This window comes from Cheilinus undulatus, linkage group 3, assembly GCF_018320785.1.
Source record: "Cheilinus undulatus linkage group 3, ASM1832078v1, whole genome shotgun sequence".
In the NCBI taxonomy this organism is placed as follows: Eukaryota; Metazoa; Chordata; class Actinopteri; order Labriformes; family Labridae; genus Cheilinus; species Cheilinus undulatus.
In genome coordinates, this window is record NC_054867.1 from 26,800,981 (window position 1) to 26,821,324 (window position 20,344).

Genomic DNA, 20,344 nt, shown 5'->3' on the forward strand with positions numbered 1-20,344 from the left:
CATACAGATATGCAGCCCAGAGCTGCTTCCTGAACTTCCTGGAAAATGAAATAGTTTGTATGTTTGTAGTCTTTCATGAGGTCACAGAATTCAAAGGAAAAAACTGTGACGCACTTTCTCAGAACAAGTCCAACCACAAATTCTCACTCCAGAACACACACCTTGTGTTTCTTGTTTTGTAAGATTTACTTTTGGGCTTTCTATGCCTTTCAGAAACAAGGATGAGAGTGCTGGGGAGAAACGTGGGGAAGTGCCACAGGCCGGATTTGACCCCGTGCAGACCCCATACATGGGGCGCGCCTTAAACCACTAAGCCACATGTGCCCCCATTTTGTTTGTCTTTAAACCATTTCTGTGTAGCTTTCACAGCACAGCAGGTCATTGTCTTTTGGGGAAGTACAGCTTCTCCCAAGTTGCAGTTCTCTTGCAGACTGACTAAGACTGTCCTCCAGGATCATCCTATGTCTGCCAAACAGAGCGTCTTGTCTGATGGCCAAAGGGCACCACTTTGGTCACATCAGACCAAATAGCTCTCTTCCACTTGACCATGGATTCTCCCACATGCTTTCTGGTGAACCCCAGTCTGGATTTGACACTTTCTCTTTGCCACTCTCACATAAAGTTGACCATGGATGATTTATAAAATCAATGAAAGGGTATAACATCTGAGGGGTGAATACTTCTATAGGCACTGTATACCTCTAAAGCAAACTTTGACATCAAGGCTTCATCAGGAAGTCAAACATCCTAGGACATAGTGGGTCCTTTTTGAGTGGTACTGCACCATTAAGAGTTTGCCACTTGGACATAAGATGCAGCAGCGGATGGCCTGCATTTCATCTTAAATTACAAGTAATTCAGAGCTGCAAGCAGAGGCAGAAATATATTGTGAAAGGTCCCAGTGACATTCTTTTATATCATCACTAATGCAACACCTTGTCAATTGAACTAACTGTAGTATTAAGTACTGTATATGTGGTTTCAAGGCATGCCATATTCCTATCTATGCAAAACAACCTCTGTAATACATGGTCGTATTTAATTGTTAGGTTGAAGTAATAACTTATCACTGCTCAAATTCCTACGGCACACCCAAACAGCCCCTTGCCACACCATCTCAGAACCACTGCCGTAACCTCCTAAGACCATGCATGTACATGTGAGGACATTACATTTTTGAATTTTTCTAACAATTTCTGCTCTTAGAGTTTTTTAGATAGAAATTGTCTGGAATGTCCACTAATGTTTAAGTTATTTGCTAGAAATTAAGGGGAATTTTCATGGAAATTTTAGGGAATTTGTTTAGATACTTTGAAGAATTTGCTGAGATTCTAAAGGAAATTATGGGTATGTGTTTGTATATTTTGGAAAGTTTTAATACTAATTTTTGAGAAAGAAAAATTAATGGAAATGTGGGATGTTTGTTTTGAGGTTTTGGGTAAATTTGATAAGATATGTCCTGGTATTTTCGTAGAAGTCTGAGAAAATAATAAATAATTGGGAATTCAATTTGCCATTCAGGTGGGAATTTGTCTTTAAACTTTTAGGTATTTTCATGGACATTTTAAGCATTATTTTAACAGGATTTGGAATTTTGGGGAAATCATTTGATATTCTAAATTATTTTCATGGAAATTTATTGTATTTGTTTGTTATGAATGGGTCTTCTGAAATTTCCAAAAATTAAATGGAAATTTCAGGGAATTTGCTTGGATCATTTTGATGTAATTTTGGGGGATATATTCATATTCTGGGGTATTTTGGTTGGAACAAGGATAATTCGCTTGAAAATCTCCAGCAGTTTACATGGACGTTTTGGGAGATTTTTCTTGAAATGTTTAGGCTTTATGAATAAGTTTCCCAGCTCAGGTCTCAGTAGATTAATATTGAATGGAGACTATGGTGAATACTCGAACTCTAAAAATAATCCAGTAGGTGGCGGTATCGGAACAATTACGGATGCAGACCGCCAGGACACTCCACAGAAGAAGAACATAAACAGAGGTAGGGAACTGTTTCATAACAAGACATCCAAACGTTTTTCTTGTTAATAAAAACTTTTAAAAATCGTCACAAAGTAACGTTGATGCACATTTACCAGACAAACGGACAGTCACGTAACACGCTGACGGTACATCATGTTAGGTGACAATACAGGGGCATGTAGATCAGGGGAGCACACCGGTGAAGACCACGGACAGCAGGCTTTGTGTGACTCCGAGCAGCAGGGCTTTAAACCGGCGGAACTAGAGCCCCACCTGACCCCCTCCTCAAGGTTCCTGCAGGCTGAGCTGGAGTTGAACATCCATCTCCGCCAGCTCTCCTTCAGCGAGCCTGTCCGGTACATCTATAATCCGCTGGAGTACGCCTGGGAGACCCACCGCTGCTATGTGGAGAGGTACTGTCAGGCTGGACAAAAGATCCTGTTTCTGGGGATGAATCCAGGACCCTTCGGCATGGCACAGACAGGGGTGAGCAGTGTGTTTGTACATGAGCATCACCATTCATATAGCATGTTGAACCGGTATGTCATCGTAGTGTATTCTGATAATTAAACAGTAATAGCTGGGGGTGAGGATCAAATCAGGATACAACAATTATATGATAAACAATTATATGATGACTTTGCAAGCAACCAACAACAATACAGTCATACAGCCATGAACCAAGAAAGCCACATTTAACAGCATTTAGACCTCATCATTATTGGAAATTCATCAGTGAAATAAGAACAGTAGTTTATACCTTAAGGACTGCAGTCTTTTTTTTTCCAAAGATGCATCAGATGAAAAAAGAAACAACCAGGCAGCAAAGGTGGGCAGAGCTAAGCAACATATCTCCACCAGACTTGGAAAGGTATAGTGGAGCCACACTGTTTTTTTGGACGGTGGTGCAGCTATGCTATAGACAATGAATGCACTAATACCACATATTTCTAGATCAAGTAAAGGTATGAGTACTTACATTTGGGTACTTATTGCTATCAAGTACAGATAGGAGCACTTAGGGCTCACACTAGGCAAGCTGTACTGTGTGCGGACATATTTGGGCCTTTATAATACCATAAATGTTCTACAGTTATTTTGCATATTTGTTGTATTTTCATCAAATGTTCTTTATTCCTCCTCTCGACAAATAATTAATGCATAGTTAACATTCTCCTCTGCATCCTCATCTATCTTAAAATATTAAGAAATCACAGACATAGCTCCAATTTTGACTACATACTCACATAATGAGAGGCTATTGTCGTGCTTTAAATTGATACGGAGGACAGTATCTGTAATGTTTAATGAGTACAAATACGAGTACTTAGGATTGATATCAGCCCTAGGGATGGGTATCGAAATCTGGTACCAGCATTGTACCAGTACCAACACATCCGATACTACCATACGTATTACATCACAGATTTTGGTACTTAATTTTGGTACCCCAGCCAACCCAACGCAACCTCCTGCCACTCCAAGTGCAAGGCATGAAACAGATTCAGGCACTGTGTAGGCACTGGCACCATTTAAAAAGTATTGATTTGGCACCGGTATCGGGGGAAAAAAGACAAATGATGCCTAACCCTAATCAGCACCGATACCTGATACTGGTATTGGTATTTGTGCATTTCTACCATTGACTGTAGGATAGATTTGACAAAGCCAGAATGACGTCAGCCATCAGTTACTGAAGGAGGCTTTTGAATATAATCTGCAGCAGTCCAATTAAAAAATGCTTTAAAAAAGTCCAGCAGAGGATGTACTTCCTGTTGCAGCTGAAGAAATTCAACCTGCCAAAGAAAATGGTGCACTTCTACACCACCATCATCAAATCCATCCTCACATCATCAATTACTGCCTGGTATTTTGCAGCCACAGCGAGGGACAGAAACAGGCTGCAGTGTATCATTTGCTCAGCTGCAATCTATCATCTCTCAAAAACCTGTATTGCAGTTGACCCATCTCACCCCAGACTATAAATTGAGCCCCTCCCTCCCCTCTGGCAGGAGGCTGAGGTCCATCAGGACCAAAACCTCCCGCTACAAGAACAGTCTAATGAGCAGTACACTGCCCCCCCCAGACTCTCACTGACCCTAAGAACAAGCGGACAGAATTATTGCATGTTTATGCAGACTATACGTTATGTTTACGCACACCAGACTTTTCTCTTCTGTTTAAAACTGCACACTGTGTGTTATCTTCCTGTAGAAAATTGCACTGAAACAGATTCAACAATATACCTGCACATCTGTACAGGTTACTGCTCCGTTATGTCTATCATGTGTTCACACAAGCTAAGATAATCTATGTTTCCTGGTGCAGGTCCCGTTTGGTGAAGTCAAGTCTGTCGTTAATTGGCTGAAGATCACTGGTGAGGTCGGTCACCCTCCTGACGAACACCCAAAGCGTCGAATCTCAGGACTCGCCTGCACTCAGAGTGAAGTGAGCGGCGCTCGTTTTTGGGGCTTTTTCAAGAAACTCTGTGGTGATCCAGCCGCGTTCTTCCAGCACTGCTTTGTGCACAATCTCTGCCCGCTCATCTTCATGAGTGCCAGCGGGAAGAATTTAACCCCTCCTGAGCTGCCTGCAGCCGAGCGAGAGAAGCTTCTTGCTTTGTGTGACATTGCACTGTGCCAGGTTGTGAAGGCACTTGGCGTTTCTATGGTGATTGGGGTTGGGCGGGTGGCAGAGCAGAGGGCGCGGCGAGCTCTGACTGCTGCAGGAGTCACTGTCAGAGTGGAGGGCATGATGCATCCATCACCCAGAAACCCAAAGGCTAACAAGGGCTGGGAGGACGAAGCCAAAGCCAAACTGACTGAACTCGGAGTCATGTCGCTGCTGAACAACATGTGAGCCAACGATGTTATCAGCACTTTTTTCAGCAGCAAGGAGTCTGTTTTTTCTGACAGTGAAGCAAGATGCAAGGAGTTAAACTCTGTCTTTGTTTAATTTGATGCTAAAAAAAAGTCTCTTACATCCTCACCGCTGTAACTGTGCTGGTTCAAACAGCAGAAAATTCTCTAAAGACATCATGATACACCTATCTTCCCTGCAGCTCTCAGTAATGTCTGCTTTTTCCTACTGGGAAAGTTTAACTTTGTCAACAGCTGTATTCCATTTCTATTTGTAGGAAAATATACACTATAATAGGGATGTAACAATGCCTGGCAAAACAATTAAAAATGGACACAAATATGGGCAATTTAGACTGATTTGACAGTACTTTTTTAACCAGCAGAGGGTGCTATCTGTCATTATGCTTCTTTTTTTTAATATCAGTAGCCAGAGAAGAGATGCCAAGTGATGATTTTAAGGTTGAAATTGCTTTATATAAAATAGTTGACAAGAGAAAAACAGTGTTTAAGTATTGACAGACTGATGAACAACACGAACAGCACAACTAACATGAAAAATAGAAATTGAACCAGATATTTCAATGACTTGAAAATTTAATAAAATTGTATGGTGGACTCAGCATTGATATTTTTTAAATCTTAAGTTGAGTGTATTGTTACATCCCTATGTTTAAAATATCAGGTGCTCTTGATTTATATGTACTTGAACTCTCAAAACCTTATCTCAGGATGTTACACTGCCACTACTCTGTGTTAAAGTGCTGAAAGTTTTGTTGCACATTTGTCTACATTTAACTTTTTAATGTCAGTTAGTGAATGTTTTCACCCGGTTCTCCCAGTTAAAGCTGTTATGACACAAAAACGACACGTGTATCTCAGATGTGAATATGAAAGAGTAATGTATTACTTTGAATGATCATATTAGTCATTTTAGTTTACGTGAAAAAGGTATTCATTTGAATTGAATTTGGCATGTCACTCTACATATTTACTGAATAAACTCAAAGGCCAAGAACAGGGTAATAGAATACACAATAGTGTAGTGTTTGGCTTCAACATTACAAAGTTAAAATATTCTGATGTTAAAAAGGAAAAAACAAGCTGTATATATTAGTCATGTGCACTGCTCTTCAGCTACATTCTTTGTATCTTTTTATGAATATCTTTGAACTGTCTGTATTTTCATTCTTGTGTTTTTTATGTTTTATCCACAGTTTTTTTCTGTATTTGTCTGGGATCAGTTTTCCTGAAAATAAGACATTAATGGTTATGAAATAAAAACTTTATAAGCAACTAACCTGTCTTATTGCATGCCTGATTTTTGGTTTATTTGTTCGTTGAAACCACAGTGCCATCAAGGATCGTTTTATGGGACTACATCGGTTACACAATCACAAAGAATAGAAATAAGAGAAGTTAATTTGTAGTGCAAATTGATTATTATTATTGATTATTTGACACAGCCTAGGTCCAGATAAAACACTTTGAACCCATAAAGCTGTACAGATTTTTTTTTAACATTTTTATTCACATTTAAGGAATAAGACACGTTGTGAATTTAAATAAATCACAAACGTAGTGAATGATTTTCCATCTTATTAAGGTTTTTAAGGGTTACCAGCTAGTTTTTGTGTCATTCACTGATTCCAGGACGGTTTTTTTTCCCCTAAAACTGTAATTTAAGTTGGTGTCTCGTCTTGCTAGGTCACCTCCTCCCTTCTCCTCTGCCCCCTCTGAGAATTACCATGAGCAACAAACACCGGCAGCAGATCCTGTTTCCTCCAACAGTGGCCTGCAATGGGAGTTGAAGTCTGCAGCACTTTGCCTTTTGACAGACTGTGTACTTGTGAACTGCATCTCCCATGTCTCCTCCAGCACCACCTAGTTTACGCCAAGAGGGAGAACCACATGGTTCAGGAGGTGTTGTGAAACTTGTGCACCTGACAGGATTGCTCATTGCTTTTCTTCAAGAGGGAGACACAGCTCTGTCCTGTATGAGGCAGCAGGGAAGAGAATCTCGGTCATCACTTAGAAACAAAGGTAAGAAAACACTGGCAACACAAGATTTAGTAACAAATTACATCTGAGTACAAATATCACTTGTTTTTTTTTTTTTTTAGAATAAAGACTTCATGATAGATCATAAACTGTAGGAGACAAAAAACACTGATCTACTGACACAGGTAAGATGAGAAAAGGATGAATGTTTTTATCTTTTATTAGCTGAACACATTTAAATTTATAATGACTCTGTCCCTTTCATTTCCTTTGCAAACAAATTTGATCTAATTTATGATGTAGGATGGGGCAAAGTTGGTAAGTTTTGTTGCTAAAATTGTTCAAGAGAAGATGCATCCTCTCTCAAAGTTAGCAGTGTAATCATTTTAGCTTAAAAAGTTGTCTCAGTATTTCTGGTTTTGTGGTATAAGTTGTTCCCTCAGTGCTGTATAGATATAACAGCTTGTTCATAAACATATCACGGGTCCATAGGCGGCCTTCTGCTGTTATTATGACTAGGCTGCATTCCTGGACTGTCTCTGCTATCACCTTTCATCAGCTGTCCTCCTCCAGACTGAAACTGGAGCACGTTTCACTGGATCCACCTATGTTTTCATCCTAAACAGCACAGAGTCCATTACCATGGATAAACAGAGCACAGTGATGTTTCGAAATGTGGGGCAGCTCTACTTCCCCCAAACCAGAGTGGAGTGTCATTACAGTCTGACCTCTGAGCACCGATGGAGCAGCAGCGACTGGATTGGCATTTTTCAGGTGAATTTACCTATTTTTCAGCAATACAATTTCACAACATATACAAATCTGGACTATTTAAATCAATTTGAATACAATATATAAAGCAAGAACATTTATTTTAAACCAGTAGATAGCACTATTTGTTTTTGACTTCTTTTGTTCATCAGTAGCTCAAGCAGTAGCACTTACCTGTGCCATTTTTCAAGAAAAATTAAGCCTTATTAAAAGATGTATTTGGGAGGTTTTGCCTTTAATCAAATCGGACAGGTCAGTGGATAACATTAGAAAACAGTAAGAGAGGAGGGGAATGACATGTAGGAAAGGAGCCACAGGTCACAGCTGCTTTCTTTAGCCTTCGTGTAATGTGACGTAGCCGTAAACTCCATATTTAGCTCCATAGTTTTATTCATAAGGACAATATTCCAATTTGAATGCAGATGCGTGTACGTTACTAGGAGAAGTGTTTGCAGAACACCATTTAATAAGCTACTATTATTTATTTTGATTAACAATCTGCAAAGTCACCTGTATTTTCTAATTTGCATGTCTTCATGTCAAACATACTTATCCAACAACAGTTAAACTGTGACACCAGCTCTGTGCATCAGACACAATAAATGATTAAAGTGACATGTTAGTAAAATCTTCTGCTTGTATTCTGGACTCTAAAATCATTGATCAATGACAATTTTAAAACATGAAATCTTCTGTAAAAATGATGTTTATAATTGTTGTTTAGCTAATTACCTCTTGCAGCCCAGCTGTAATACCTCCAGGACCCACATGGAAGCGTTGGCCCACACTTTGGGAAGTACTGCGTTGGGCCACTGGCACCCCAATACACTGATTCATTTGTACTTTGAAACTTTAAACTTACAAAGTATTACTTATATATACAAAAATCTTTTAAGGAGGGGGTATTATACTTTTCTGATTTTTAAAACATAAATATAAAGTCACAGTGTTGGGTGTCCACACTTCACGTATGCAAATTTTCAAGATAAAGAGACAGCGGCGAAAACGAAGCATTTCAGATGGAGTTTGAAATAAGGCCAGTATGAGAAACATGAGGAGTTTTTTGAGCTGTAAACCATGTGAAGCTACTACGTGGGTATCAGAGAGATGTGTAAAGCCTTGATAAAAAGGCATAATACCCCCACTTCAAGGAAAGGGGATGTTTTGTATATTCATTGTCAGACAACGAAAGTAAAAGAGGAATATGTTTATAAATCCTTTATTCCTACACATGAAAACTTAAACATCAACATGTAGAAATAAGCAGCACTGATTTCAAATGTGTTTCTTTCTTTAGGTGGGCTGGTCTTCAGTGAAACAGTATTACACCTACACATGGGCTCATGTTCCTGAAGGCTACACTGAGGGCTCCAGTGTCAACTGCTGTGCACTTTTCCATGGTAAGAATTCAGCCTAAGATTAAGCCTAAGATTGCAGTTAGCTTTTCCAGTAATAATTCATAACCTTCTCAAACCTTAATCCTTCTTAAAACCAAAACAGATTAGCTATGAAAACATCCAGCCTCAGTACAGTTTGTTTCCACGAAAACATTAACTATTCTGATCAAAACGGTTATTGAGCTAGGCTGTGAACATGTTTATGTCCACTGTAAAAACAGGCGTTTTAACATGAAGTGTAGATGCAACTTCAGTGCTTTTGAAGCCAGCCTCAAGTGGACATTTGAGGAACTGCAGTTTTTTCCAAATTTCTACCTTGGCTTCATTTTTGTAACTCCACCAGGTTGCACTATGATCTTAAAATACAGTCTATAGTTATGATCCTGCTGTAGTTCATGAATGGATTATAAAGTACGTCGTAATTTTTACTATAAAATACAACCAAAAGTTACTTCAGTATTCATATAGTCTTTTCATCTGCTGATCAATCAGGAGAACCATGATAAAGTTAGATTCCCTATGTCTATAATTTATAATAACGGTGGATCAATATTATCAAAGAATTTAAGCATCAGAGCCGGAGCATGGTGTCAGAGGAAATGCTTTTTCCTTTGTATATTGAGAAGATACTGCACCAATGAATGTGTGCCCACATCCCACAGTGATACCTCAGTGTACTGCCTCATTAATGCAGAGATTTGTAAAGCACACCACTAGAGGGCATCAAAAATCATTTTTTCCCAGCAGCAACATCAGAAAGACTTCTGTGACTATTAAGGAAAAGAGTTTATATAAAAGAAAAAAATCTGGTATGTCTTTGTGTCCTCTTAAAGCCTTCTACCTGCCCTGCCCCAGTTCTGTGGAGTATCAGTTTGTGTATGTGGATAAGGATGGAGAGGTATGTGCACAAAGCCGCCCCTTCACTTTCTGTTCTCCTAAGCCACTAGAAGAGTTAGAGACTCTGAAAGAGGAGCAAGATCAGGAGGATGGAGAGGAGGAGCTGCTCCTAGTCATCCCACGAGCTCAGCTGCTGCAGGTGGGAATAAAATATATAACTGGATATTTAGTACAATAATAAGAAATATTTCTAACATAATACCTCATCTTTTCACATTAAAATGTATATCAAGAAAATACTGTTTATTCTTCCTGCACAGAGTCAGCTGGATGAATGCTTACAAAAACAAGCGGATATACAGCGTGCTCTGGATGAGGCCATAAAGGAGGCAGAGAAGGAGAAAGAAAACAGTAAAATAGCAAAGATGGAGTGGGAACTGGAAAGAGAGGCAATGAAGGGGGAGATCACAGAGCTTAGAGATGACTTAAGACACAAAAGCGACACACTGAAGAAGATCGAGGGAAAGCACAAGGTACAAAAAGGTGCTCCAATAAGACCGCACCTCATTTCACCTAAAAAATAGTTACAAATTCACTGATAAATGATATCTATTGAAAACAATTACACTTTAAATCTGTAAGGACTTCTCTTGATTTCCTAATATTTAAAGGATGTGAAATACAGTCAGGAGAACCTGACCTATGAACTGAGCAAACTCATGGCTGAGAAAGCCGACAGTCAGCAGCAAGTCAGAGACCTGCAGGAGGACATGAAGGTCCTGACTGAGAGGGAGAAAGAGGCACACATGGAACTGGAGAGGCAAGTGTTAGAGACATGTGTACGCTCAAAAAAAATTGATACCTTCATCTTCTCTGGCCTAAACTTTTATCTTTTTTGATAAACAGACTGAAGGAGAGAATGAAGAAAATGTCCAGTCAAATGAAACATGATGAGGAGAAGAGGAAGTCTCTGCAGGTACTGATATTCACAAGAAGGCCATTTTTTTTGCTGATAACACATCTCAGGACGCTTACAAGCAGCTGTGATGCTGCTTTGCTGTGTTTCTGATCTTATGTTGTTGTTTTTTTTTGAAGATTGATGACAAAATGAAAATACAAGAGAAAGTTAATAACAAAACAAGTTACAGTCTAAAAAAATAACCAAGAGAATAATTATTTTAATGCTAAACTACTTGCTTGTGCTATCTTTGTAATTACATTGTTCTTCAAAATTATTTTTAAAAAAGTGTTAATTCTCACAAGTAGTTTCATAAAGACATGAAACTGTGTTATTAAGGAAAGGGTTAAGTTAGATTGATATGCCTTTTGTACCTTTTTTCCTTTTTAGGTATCAAACCAAAGGCTCAGCGTACAGAAGTTTAAGCTAACGTGTCTGATTGAATGCTAACATTAGCGACTATGTGATGGCAGCTAATAGGTTAATATGTTTTTATGAAAACTTAATGTTGATAGAAAATGTGTTCCTTTCTTAAAAACATATTTAAATACACTAAAGCAGCTATGTTGTAAATGTTAGCTTCAGTACCCTCAGCCTGTCACAGGTTGAATGCTAATGTTAGCTGCTGTGTAATGGTTGCTTAAAGGTTATTAATGTTTTTAACATTGAATTGAAATTGATTGCTTTTTTGTAGAAAATATTTTGTATGACATTATCAAACAGTTACAGTGCCAAAACTATTCACTCTTTTGATGTTTTACCCTTTTATTGATTTTATCTAAATGTTTTTGAGATGTTATGTTTACTGGAAATGTTTCATCAGTACTATCAGACGTTAAGCATTCAGTGCATAGTGGTGGTTGTTATAGCATTTGATCAGTCCAGAACATGGGTTCTCAAAGTGCGGCCCGCGAGCCAATGTCGGCCCGCAGAAACATTTCTGGCGGCCTGCAACTGTTAAGACAGGAAGCAAGACACACTGAGACTGACTGTTCTAAATACGTTTTTACATTCTGAAATGGACTGCACACAGGACTGTTATATCCCAGATTTGACTGTAGAGGGCAGAAAACCTCAGGGATTTTGTGTACATTACAATGTTTCTCAAGTTTTGCCAGGTTCAGCCTCATTTATTAATTAAAATGTGTTTATTGCACATTACTGGATGCAGACCAATAAATGTAAACTGTAGAGGTGCAACCTGGTCATTAAAATAATTACAAATGGGATTTTTTTTTTCTGTTTTTTCCATTTTTTTCTATTGTTGGCCCTCAGTCCAATGTTGGGTTCCTAAATTGGCCCTCAGCTATCAAAACTTCAAGAAACCCTGGTCTAGAAGATTTGAAAAATTCCTCTTTTACAGATTCCCTATGTTAATTATACATACAGATTAAACTCAACAAAGTGACACTATAACATCGTATGAGCTTCTCACCCTGACAACAGACAAAAATGGCTGTCAGTTGAATCTGGTCTTTCTGGAAGATAACTACAAGAATCTGATTACTAAAACACCTCAGGTAACTCTGAACATGTTTTTATTGTACTCCCATGTGAAGGTGGAGAATGAGGCAGCTCTGATGGAGGTCCGAGGGCTGCAGGAACGTCTTGAGGCTGCAGAGCATGTATCCGAGAGCCTACGCAGGGAGCTGAGGGAGCTGGGCACCCGTCAGGGCCATGCAAACACTGAGCTGCACCAAGCCAGGCTGCAGGTGGCCCAGCTCACCCTGCAGCTGTCTGAGGAGAACCTGCTGCTCAGGGAGGAGCGGGCTAACTGGGCCTTAGAGAGAGAAGCTTACAAACATGCAGCAGAGGTGAGGGTGCAGCAGAGTCAGATGCACAGCTAAATAGCTAAATATCAGTCAAACATTTTTTGTTTCTTTGTTTTCATGCAGACTGATCTCAGAAAATTGCAGGAACTAAGCAGCGAAGTGCAGAGGAAGGCAGGGTGGCTGCAGGAGGAGAGGGCAGAGAGGGAGAAGCTGGAAGTAGAGCTTGGAAGAGAGAGAGACTGCAGTCGAGTGAGTAAACCAAAGTTAATTTCAACACAACAAACACCGTAAGGTATCAAAAATAACTGCTGGCGTGCCCCAGATCTGCATCATCAGTCGCTCAGATTACATTTTGGAAATAGGAGAATGATGGCAGAGTTCAGTGTAGCCCTCTAATAACTTATACACCTTCATAAATAGAAAGGCTTCCATGAACAGTGAGTAAACATTTCTTCTCACTCTGGTGTAAGCAGCCGCATGACAGAGGACAAGCCAGGTCACATTTGTGGAAGTTTACATGGTGTCAGTGTAGCTACTGTGCTGCCCCCTGCAGGTGCTGCTGAGTGATGCCAAACAGGAGCTGCAGGAGGTGAAGGCGAGCCTGAGGAAAGTCCAGAGAGAGAGAGAGGAGCAGCAGCTGGACAAACAGGCAAGATCTCAGTCAGCATCAGCCTATAGTTTTAAAAAAATTATTGTAAGTCATTCTTTCTCTGCAAGAGCTGCCCCTTTTCTTGTGTTTTTATCATCACCATGAAAATGGTTCCAAAAAGCCAGTACTGATATCTTCAGCCAAAATAACTATAGAAGTAATGATCTTCATTCAGATGTGTTTATTTGTCTCCTCCTCTCCATTAACTTTTCTTTTGGGTTGAATTTCCACACTCACAGGACTTGTTAAACTACATCCATCAGCTGGAGCAGAGGTTGGGGATTGAGCCAGAAAACAAATCAAATGGAGAAGTACCTGCATGTATCTGTGAGGAATGATGCCTTACTTATAGCATCATAATTCTACTACAGAGAAAATTAGTGTTAAAGTAAAGAGTTTTCTCATTCTCACAGCTCCGGAGTCTTCCTCTGAGAGTGACCAGGAAGTTTGCTCCACTTCTCTCAGTGGAGCTGAGACACTCATTCAGAGCAGAGAGGACATAGCAGCCGCTGACACTCAGGTATGTCATCCTGTTTAAAACCAAACAAGGTGAAACACCTCCTGCAGAGTGCAAATATTGGACTAGTTTCCCTATTCAGTCTTTAAATGACCCCTCTTGACCTGCAGGGTTTTTTTTTTTTAGCTCTGTTGTCAGACACACAGGATTAGAACTGACTGGGGGACAGAAGTCACAATGGTGCAAATGAAAGTGTTCATTTAAAACTGAATTAGCTCCAGATGTTTATCTTAAATAAGAAGATAAAATTTCTCCACCTTTGAAAACAAACACATCCATGAACTCTTAAGTGTTCTGTTATGTCTAGATAATTCTTAAAACTCAGATTGAAGCTCAACTAGAGGCATTTGGGAGACTTCATGGTCAAGTGGAAGAAAGTTCTTTGGTCTGATGAGACCAAAATGGTGCTTTTTGGTCATCAGACATGGATATGAAACACTGCACATCAACACAAACTCACCATCCCCACTGTGAAGCATGATGTTGGCAACATCATGCCGTGGGGATGCTTCACAGCAGCCGGTCCTGAAAGGCTTGTAAAGGTAGAGGGCAAAATGAATGCAGCAAAATAGAGAATTTGTGGATGAACTTGAAAAGTGCTGTTCACGCCAGATCCCTGTGGAACCTGACAGAGCACAAGCAGTTTTGCTACGAAGAATGGAGTAAAATTGTGGTGTCTAGTGCTTCCTTGAAATTTGATTGGCCACATGAACAATGACAAGCTATTTGCCTTGGGAACTGAAAATGGAAAGCTGTGATGAACACTGTTTTTAAAGAATATCCAGGTTTTACTAACTGTAATAAAGGCGAGGCATATCAGAGTGGCAAAGGTATCTTTATATTTTCACCCCTGGTATAGATTAAATTTATAGACTACGCATTAGGGCTTTAGATTTGACCTTTTTCTGTGTTTACAAAAACCCAGCAGTCACATGTTTTAAATCACTACAACTTCCATTTGGTAGCTATAAAGTATTTAAAGGCACCACATGTTGTATTACAGATAGATTTAAAAATTGAACCATGTTACTAGATTCCTCACAGTAAAGATAGGTATGTTTTTATAAAACAGCAGTATCATCTGCAGTCTCCATCTGTCTCTGCTTCTGTTCTTTGATCAGAACCTGCTGAAGCAGGACTCTGACCCCCGAGCTGCTGAAGAGAAACAGCTGATGCTTCCAGAAGTCCTCAGCTCCGTCCTGAGGTGACTGCACAGTCTTCCAGCAGGTCACACAGGACAAAACCTGTTTTTGTCTCTCCATGAAGCACCACTCCCCAGATATAATGACATGACTTAATTCACACTGTACTCCCTGGTTTATTATTGCTGTCGCTCTGCTTGCTTTGCTCTTTTTTTTTCTTGTGGAAAGAGTTACACTGAGCCCAGCAGGGTCAAACATAAAAGTGCGATGTTGTTATGAGAGTAAAAATAGCAGCAATAAAACAAGCAGTAAATCTACAAAAATAGTCTTGTCAGTAATAATTTTCCTCTCTTTTCTCTGCAGTGAGCTGGCTGACTCCCCCATGTGGTAATTCAGCAAAGAATGGAAGTAAACCTTTACAATACATCTTCAACATTTCGTAGTATTATGTTGCTTTGCAGCTTTTTGTAGAAAATTACATTTAAAAAGGCAATAATGTGAGAACTTCTACCCTTATGATGCCTGTATTCAAAGAAAACTTGGCACAATTGTAAAGTCTTAAGTGTGCACTATTTTGTACATTTTAATAGACAGGTTAATGCTTTTTTTTCTGTGCTATGATGAAAAATCCCTGCCTGCAAGGATATGGTTCTGTCTATTAAGACTCGTATTTTATCTCTACCCTTTAGAAGGTTTATGCAATCTTATCCTGAACTGTTAAAAGAAACTTCTGAAATTATGCTGCAAAGAGCTTAAATGTGAATAAATGTTGTTTTTGGCTGCGTATCATGTCCAAAACCCCTGCATGTGAGTGTGAATCCTGTATCTGAGTCAAACGTGTGGGTGTGTGTAACAGACGAGTGTGAAATGTTCTGCTGCAGCTTGTTGAGCACTGTCAGGCTGAAGGAACATAACAGAAGTCAATTTATGATACTTGAGTGTACTGTCTGGAGACACTTGAATAAATGTAGATGATAAATATGGGTTGGCTGCTGTTTTTGTGAAAACATGATGAATAGAGATGAATATTTACTATTTTTAATGCAGGTTACAATAAAGAAATATTTAATAATGAAGTTTAAGGTCCTGTGAGGCGATTTAAGCTGGTTATTATACAGTCAATTATACAGTCTGGGCAGAAATCTGTAGGAGACGCCCTATAGTTCTTCAGTGCATTTGGTCATTACTTTTGCGCTCAATCAGTTTATGTAGTTGAGAGACACTTATAATCAGGATCATTTTTCAAAGCTGCCAATTTTTTTGTACTGGCAGCAAAAACAAGCTTTGTGTCAGCACAATTTTCACCTGTGCTTTTTTTTTTTGTTAGATTATTAAAGTTGACTTCTGGCTCCTTAAAGCTCTGTACTTTTAATATTTTCCTTGATTTAAAGAAATATCACCAAGAAATCCTGAAAACATAAAGAAATCATGTCTTGGTATTAACAGCAGCCTATTGTTGTATTTCATTTACCTTGGAAGTTGAAGCTGGAAAAGACATCACACCTGAGTTGACCCTGTTCCACTTACTACCACTTGACAAGTTGGAATTCCAACTTCAATTTACTGCAAATTAGAATTTCCAAATACTAAATTGACTAAAACACACTTTTAGACCTGAAAATTGTATCCAATAAAACGACACCTCAAATCAGCTATTAGAAGCCCCGCCCCTCCTTGATTTTGATTGGTCAGTGAATAAGTAGCATAAACAAGCATGGGACTGTTCCAACAACAGTACTGTAAGTGCAGCAAGAGAAAAATAAAAGGGCGCAGATAGTCTAGTGATTTAAGACATGCCCCATGTATGTGGGTGGTCCAAATTCTAGCCCTGCCTGTGGCTCCTTTCCCACATGTCTCTCCCCTACTCTCTCCTCCTTGTTTACAACTCTATCCACTGTCTTCCTCTAAAAAATAAAGGCATAAAAAGCCTGAAAAATATATCTTAGGAGCGCAGATGGTCGAGTGGTTTAAGGCGTTACCCATGTACGCAGGCGGCTCGGGTTCGAATCCGGTCTGTGGCCCTTTACCGCATGTCTCTTCCCTGTTTCTGAATCTATCCACTGTCCTTCCTCTATCAAATAAAGGCATGAAAAGGCCCAAAAATATATGTATATATATTTATCTTAAAATATTAATACATTTAAAAAACAGCTGATGCTGAGGGAGTTTAGTGCTGGTGATACTAAGAGCTGGTATAAAATTGAAAATGAGCACTGCCAAAAAAAACAGCTGTGGATGCAGGTCCCCATCGTTTTCAGTAAAAAACACCACCCACACATGAGCTGCTTTGTCTCTAGGGGCACCAAAATCAACTCAAATGAACAGTTCTTCACAGGAGCTTTTCATCCTAAGACTCGGTTTCTATGGTGACAGCAAATAAAATAACCACTTGGACACTGAGAATCAGAGGACAAAAAGCGCCTTTATCAAAATACAAGAAAGACAACAACGTATACAAAACAGCAAACAATGAACGACAAAAGAAAATGTAACAAATATATCAGCCCAGACTTTGTTCTAACACGTGTGTATGAGTGCATTGGAGCACTTTTGGTACAACTGAAATAAAACTTATGAGGTGTCCGAATCCCTGAACATGAAGGTATTTGAAAACGACGAACACTGTAAATATAAAAAGTCAAAAACAACAAAATTCAACAGAGATACAATGGTTCCAGCTTCAAAGGTAACGAGATCAAGAAATCTCCCATAATACAAAGTTAATATATTTCACATCGATGAACTTGTGTTAGCAGATTATGCTTTGTTTGTCTGAATGTGACTTTGTAATCTGTCTTTGGTCTCTTTTATTTGTCCTCACATGCTTCCACACAGAGCTGAGGCCCGAGACCTCCATCATGGCTTTTCTATTGCACCAACTCAAGTCAAGAAATCAGAAAAAAACATTTTTTAATGAAATATTATGGTTATAAGAAGTAGAAATTATATCTTATACTAAATAGTATCGTATAGAGGACATATATCATCCACAAATTTGATGACTATTTTCCAGTGACAATGATGACATTTTAATGATTTTATCAAGATCTTGATTTTATCTCATCTTTTTCCTGGGTGTCCCATGATAATGACCTAATTTCCCAAGATCTAGATAAAGTGATTAAAATAGAATTGTTATCACAGGAAAACAGAGTTAGCTGACTGTGCAAAATACTCCCTGTGTGTGTCTGTTGTGTTTGATGGTGGAAAAGAAACTCTGAAGATAACCGTCCTCTCCCTCTGTTAATGAGTTCCTATGCTATACCAAATATTACTATTTAACAATATTAAAAATAGCCTATGAGACCCAAAAATCCATATTTTTCCTCATTTTTAGGTGTTTTAGATTTATCAAACTTTTTCATGGTCAGCTTGTATTTTCATCCTTTTTGCTTCATTCAGGGAGTGAATCACCTTAATTCAGCTTCATCACTGAAGCTCACCTTAATGTGACAAGATAAATATGACGTAGCCCTGTTGATGCTGCTGTTCCCTGCTGTTTAGACAACCTGCTGATGGAAAAATCTTTTCCCTTCCAATGATAGATGAGCTCACTGAGTCTCATTGTCTAAAAAATTGATAAATCTGACATGTAAAAAAGCTGCATAATTTCAACAAATAAACAAATTAAAGTGTTTATTTTACAAAAATCTATGTTTGCATGACTCAATGAATACACACCAGGAGAGCAGCCATCCTATGTAAGCTTTTGTTTTGTTGTCGATTATTTTGGACGGTTGCAATCTCATTCTTGGTCATCTGACATCGGCGTCAGTGTCTCCACCTTTGTGTGTGCAATGAAAATGTGACTGTTTTTTGCTACATAAACCATTTTATGTGCATTTTAAGAGAGAGCCACTCCTGCATGAAGGCTCACTGTGTTATGGCAGTAATGACATTAAAAACCAAAATTACATCACTCTGTCTAATGCTAAATGCTCACATATTTACACACACACACAAACATACACACCTGAGGTTTCACGTGAAGTAAACTGCTTTAAGTTTGGATGATTCTTTGCTTTCAAAATGAAAATACTATGGCTTTCCAGTACCTCGTCACTGTACCAACGGCATGTACAATATGGTCAAAAATGTAAAATAATCCACAACTCTTGCTGTAAAGACATTTTTTGTTAAAGTTTAGGGGTGTCCATTGGAGCAGACACTGTTAATTTTCAAAATACTGTATTGACAATCAACCTGAGACTGTGGCATTAAATCTACCCTGCAGATTCTTTAGTCTTGGTATTTTTTTGGTAGTCTTTGTTGAGAGGTGGAGATATGTCACTTCATCTCTTTTGCATTCTTATTTGGATCACAAGCACCAGAGCTAATACTAAAGTTAACTTCCTGACCTTTACAACACATGCTGGTCAATTGTGAGTTTGAGTCCTGCTCATGACCTGGCGTCACTTTGCTATTGCTGTTTTAACTATTGCTTCTTTTTTTCCAATAAAGCAGAAACGCATACATTAAAGACACACTTAAAAAAACAAACTCATATGTCCAGTAAAACGATGAAAAGGACTTAGTGAAAAATACACAAAAAGCTACACAGTCCTACAAAAAGGCTCACAGAGAGAAAAGAAATGTGTACATGCTTAGAAAAAAACATACATTAAAAAAAATAAGTAGCATATCTCTGAATAGTAATAAAAGGAGTTCTGCCAAAGACATTTGTGGCAAATGGGCATCACATGGAGTTCTGTTGCAGCAATGTATATTTACCATCAATTTTATACAAAGCATAGCCCTTATATAAAGCAGAGGAGTGCATCTTCGTCCATCCATCACATATTGTTCCTCTTTGTGTGGATGAAACACTTTGAAATATCTCTTATAGTCTCATTTTGGCACAGTGATTTCTCATGGTGCTCTCCTCAACCCACTAACTTTTAGTGCTTTTTTCTCCCGTTTATTTGCCTCCTATGCTGAATTCAACACATTGTCATTCAGTCCTAACATACAGGATATGTAAAAACATGTTGTAAAACAGCTGGGTTCATAAAGGAGATATTTTTGGGTGACAAAGAAGCAGCATCATGGAGTCTGTCTCACTGCGGTTTTCCAGTCACACCTTTCTTCTGCCCTGCGGCTGCTGCCTCCCCCCATGCCTCGCCGTCACTGTCCGCCCCCCTCTCCTTCTCCTCGTCCCAGTAGTCGTCCTCTTCCTCCTCCTCTTCCTCCTCAGCGGGCGACTCGTACGCGGTCTTCTCCTCTTGTTTGATTGCTTGAATGGCGGGGGGAGCTGCCGCGGTGCTGTCCCCTGAGTCGCTGCTGTCCTCGTATGCCTCTGGATTTTCCAGCATCTCCCTGATGAGTGGAGGCATGGGACCGGGGATCTCAGTCTTCAACGTGATGGCTCTTTCTGCACCTGTAGGCACACAGACATATTTTAACGTCATTGTTATGCTCTTACAAAATGTTTGCACCATCTTGTATTTTTTTGGGAAT

At 39.1% G+C, this 20,344-nt stretch overlaps 3 protein-coding genes across 6 annotated transcripts in view; 2 read left to right on the plus strand and 1 right to left on the minus strand.

The window, feature by feature from the left end:
• The first annotated feature begins 1,999 nt into the window (after positions 1-1,999).
• Positions 2,000-6,072, plus strand: smug1 (single-strand-selective monofunctional uracil-DNA glycosylase 1). Its single transcript, XM_041783149.1, has 2 exons — positions 2,000-2,471; positions 4,314-6,072. Exons 1-2 carry the CDS (start codon positions 2,139-2,141, stop codon positions 4,842-4,844), a joined length of 864 nt encoding a protein of 287 aa, XP_041639083.1. The 5' UTR covers positions 2,000-2,138; the 3' UTR covers positions 4,845-6,072.
• A 719-nt stretch (positions 6,073-6,791) lies between these two features.
• Positions 6,792-15,868, plus strand: calcoco1b (calcium binding and coiled-coil domain 1b). Of its 2 annotated transcripts, XM_041816726.1 has the most exons (15): positions 6,792-6,886; positions 6,967-7,029; positions 7,471-7,618; positions 8,913-9,015; positions 9,846-10,048; positions 10,170-10,382; positions 10,521-10,669; positions 10,756-10,825; positions 12,367-12,621; positions 12,703-12,828; positions 13,133-13,228; positions 13,468-13,555; positions 13,642-13,748; positions 14,867-14,949; positions 15,251-15,868. In XM_041816726.1, the coding sequence occupies exons 3-15, from the start codon at positions 7,487-7,489 to the stop codon at positions 15,276-15,278; spliced, it is 1,653 nt and encodes a 550-aa protein (XP_041672660.1). In that variant the 5' UTR covers positions 6,792-6,886; positions 6,967-7,029; positions 7,471-7,486; the 3' UTR covers positions 15,279-15,868. The 2 variants fall into 2 exon arrangements, with proteins under 2 accessions (XP_041672660.1, XP_041672668.1); XM_041816734.1 differs by lacking the exon at positions 12,703-12,828.
• A 1,422-nt stretch (positions 15,869-17,290) lies between these two features.
• The window catches only part of LOC121506814 (retinoic acid receptor gamma-A-like), a 73,134-nt gene continuing 70,080 nt past the window's right edge, over positions 17,291-20,344 (minus strand). For all 3 annotated transcript variants that reach the window (XM_041782717.1, XM_041782719.1, XM_041782720.1), the window contains one exon: positions 17,291-20,264. In XM_041782717.1, coding sequence (XP_041638651.1) covers positions 19,945-20,264 — 320 coding nt within the window. In that variant the 3' untranslated portion in view covers positions 17,291-19,944. The remainder of the gene's footprint in view (positions 20,265-20,344) is intronic.

Excerpts from the sequence above, each read along its gene's own strand:
- smug1 (XM_041783149.1), top strand. The coding sequence starts at position 2,139 with ATGTTAGGTGACAATACAGGGGCATGTAGATCAGGGGAGCACACCGGT. Across the intron at positions 2,472-4,313 it reads TCGGCATGGCACAGACAGGG|GTCCCGTTTGGTGAAGTCAA; the intron begins GTGAGCAGTGTG and ends TTCCTGGTGCAG.
- calcoco1b (XM_041816726.1), top strand. The coding sequence starts at position 7,487 with ATGGATAAACAGAGCACAGTGATGTTTCGAAATGTGGGGCAGCTCTAC. Across the intron at positions 10,826-12,366 it reads AGAAGAGGAAGTCTCTGCAG|GTGGAGAATGAGGCAGCTCT; the intron begins GTACTGATATTC and ends TCCCATGTGAAG. Across the intron at positions 12,829-13,132 it reads GAGAGAGAGACTGCAGTCGA|GTGCTGCTGAGTGATGCCAA; the intron begins GTGAGTAAACCA and ends TGCCCCCTGCAG.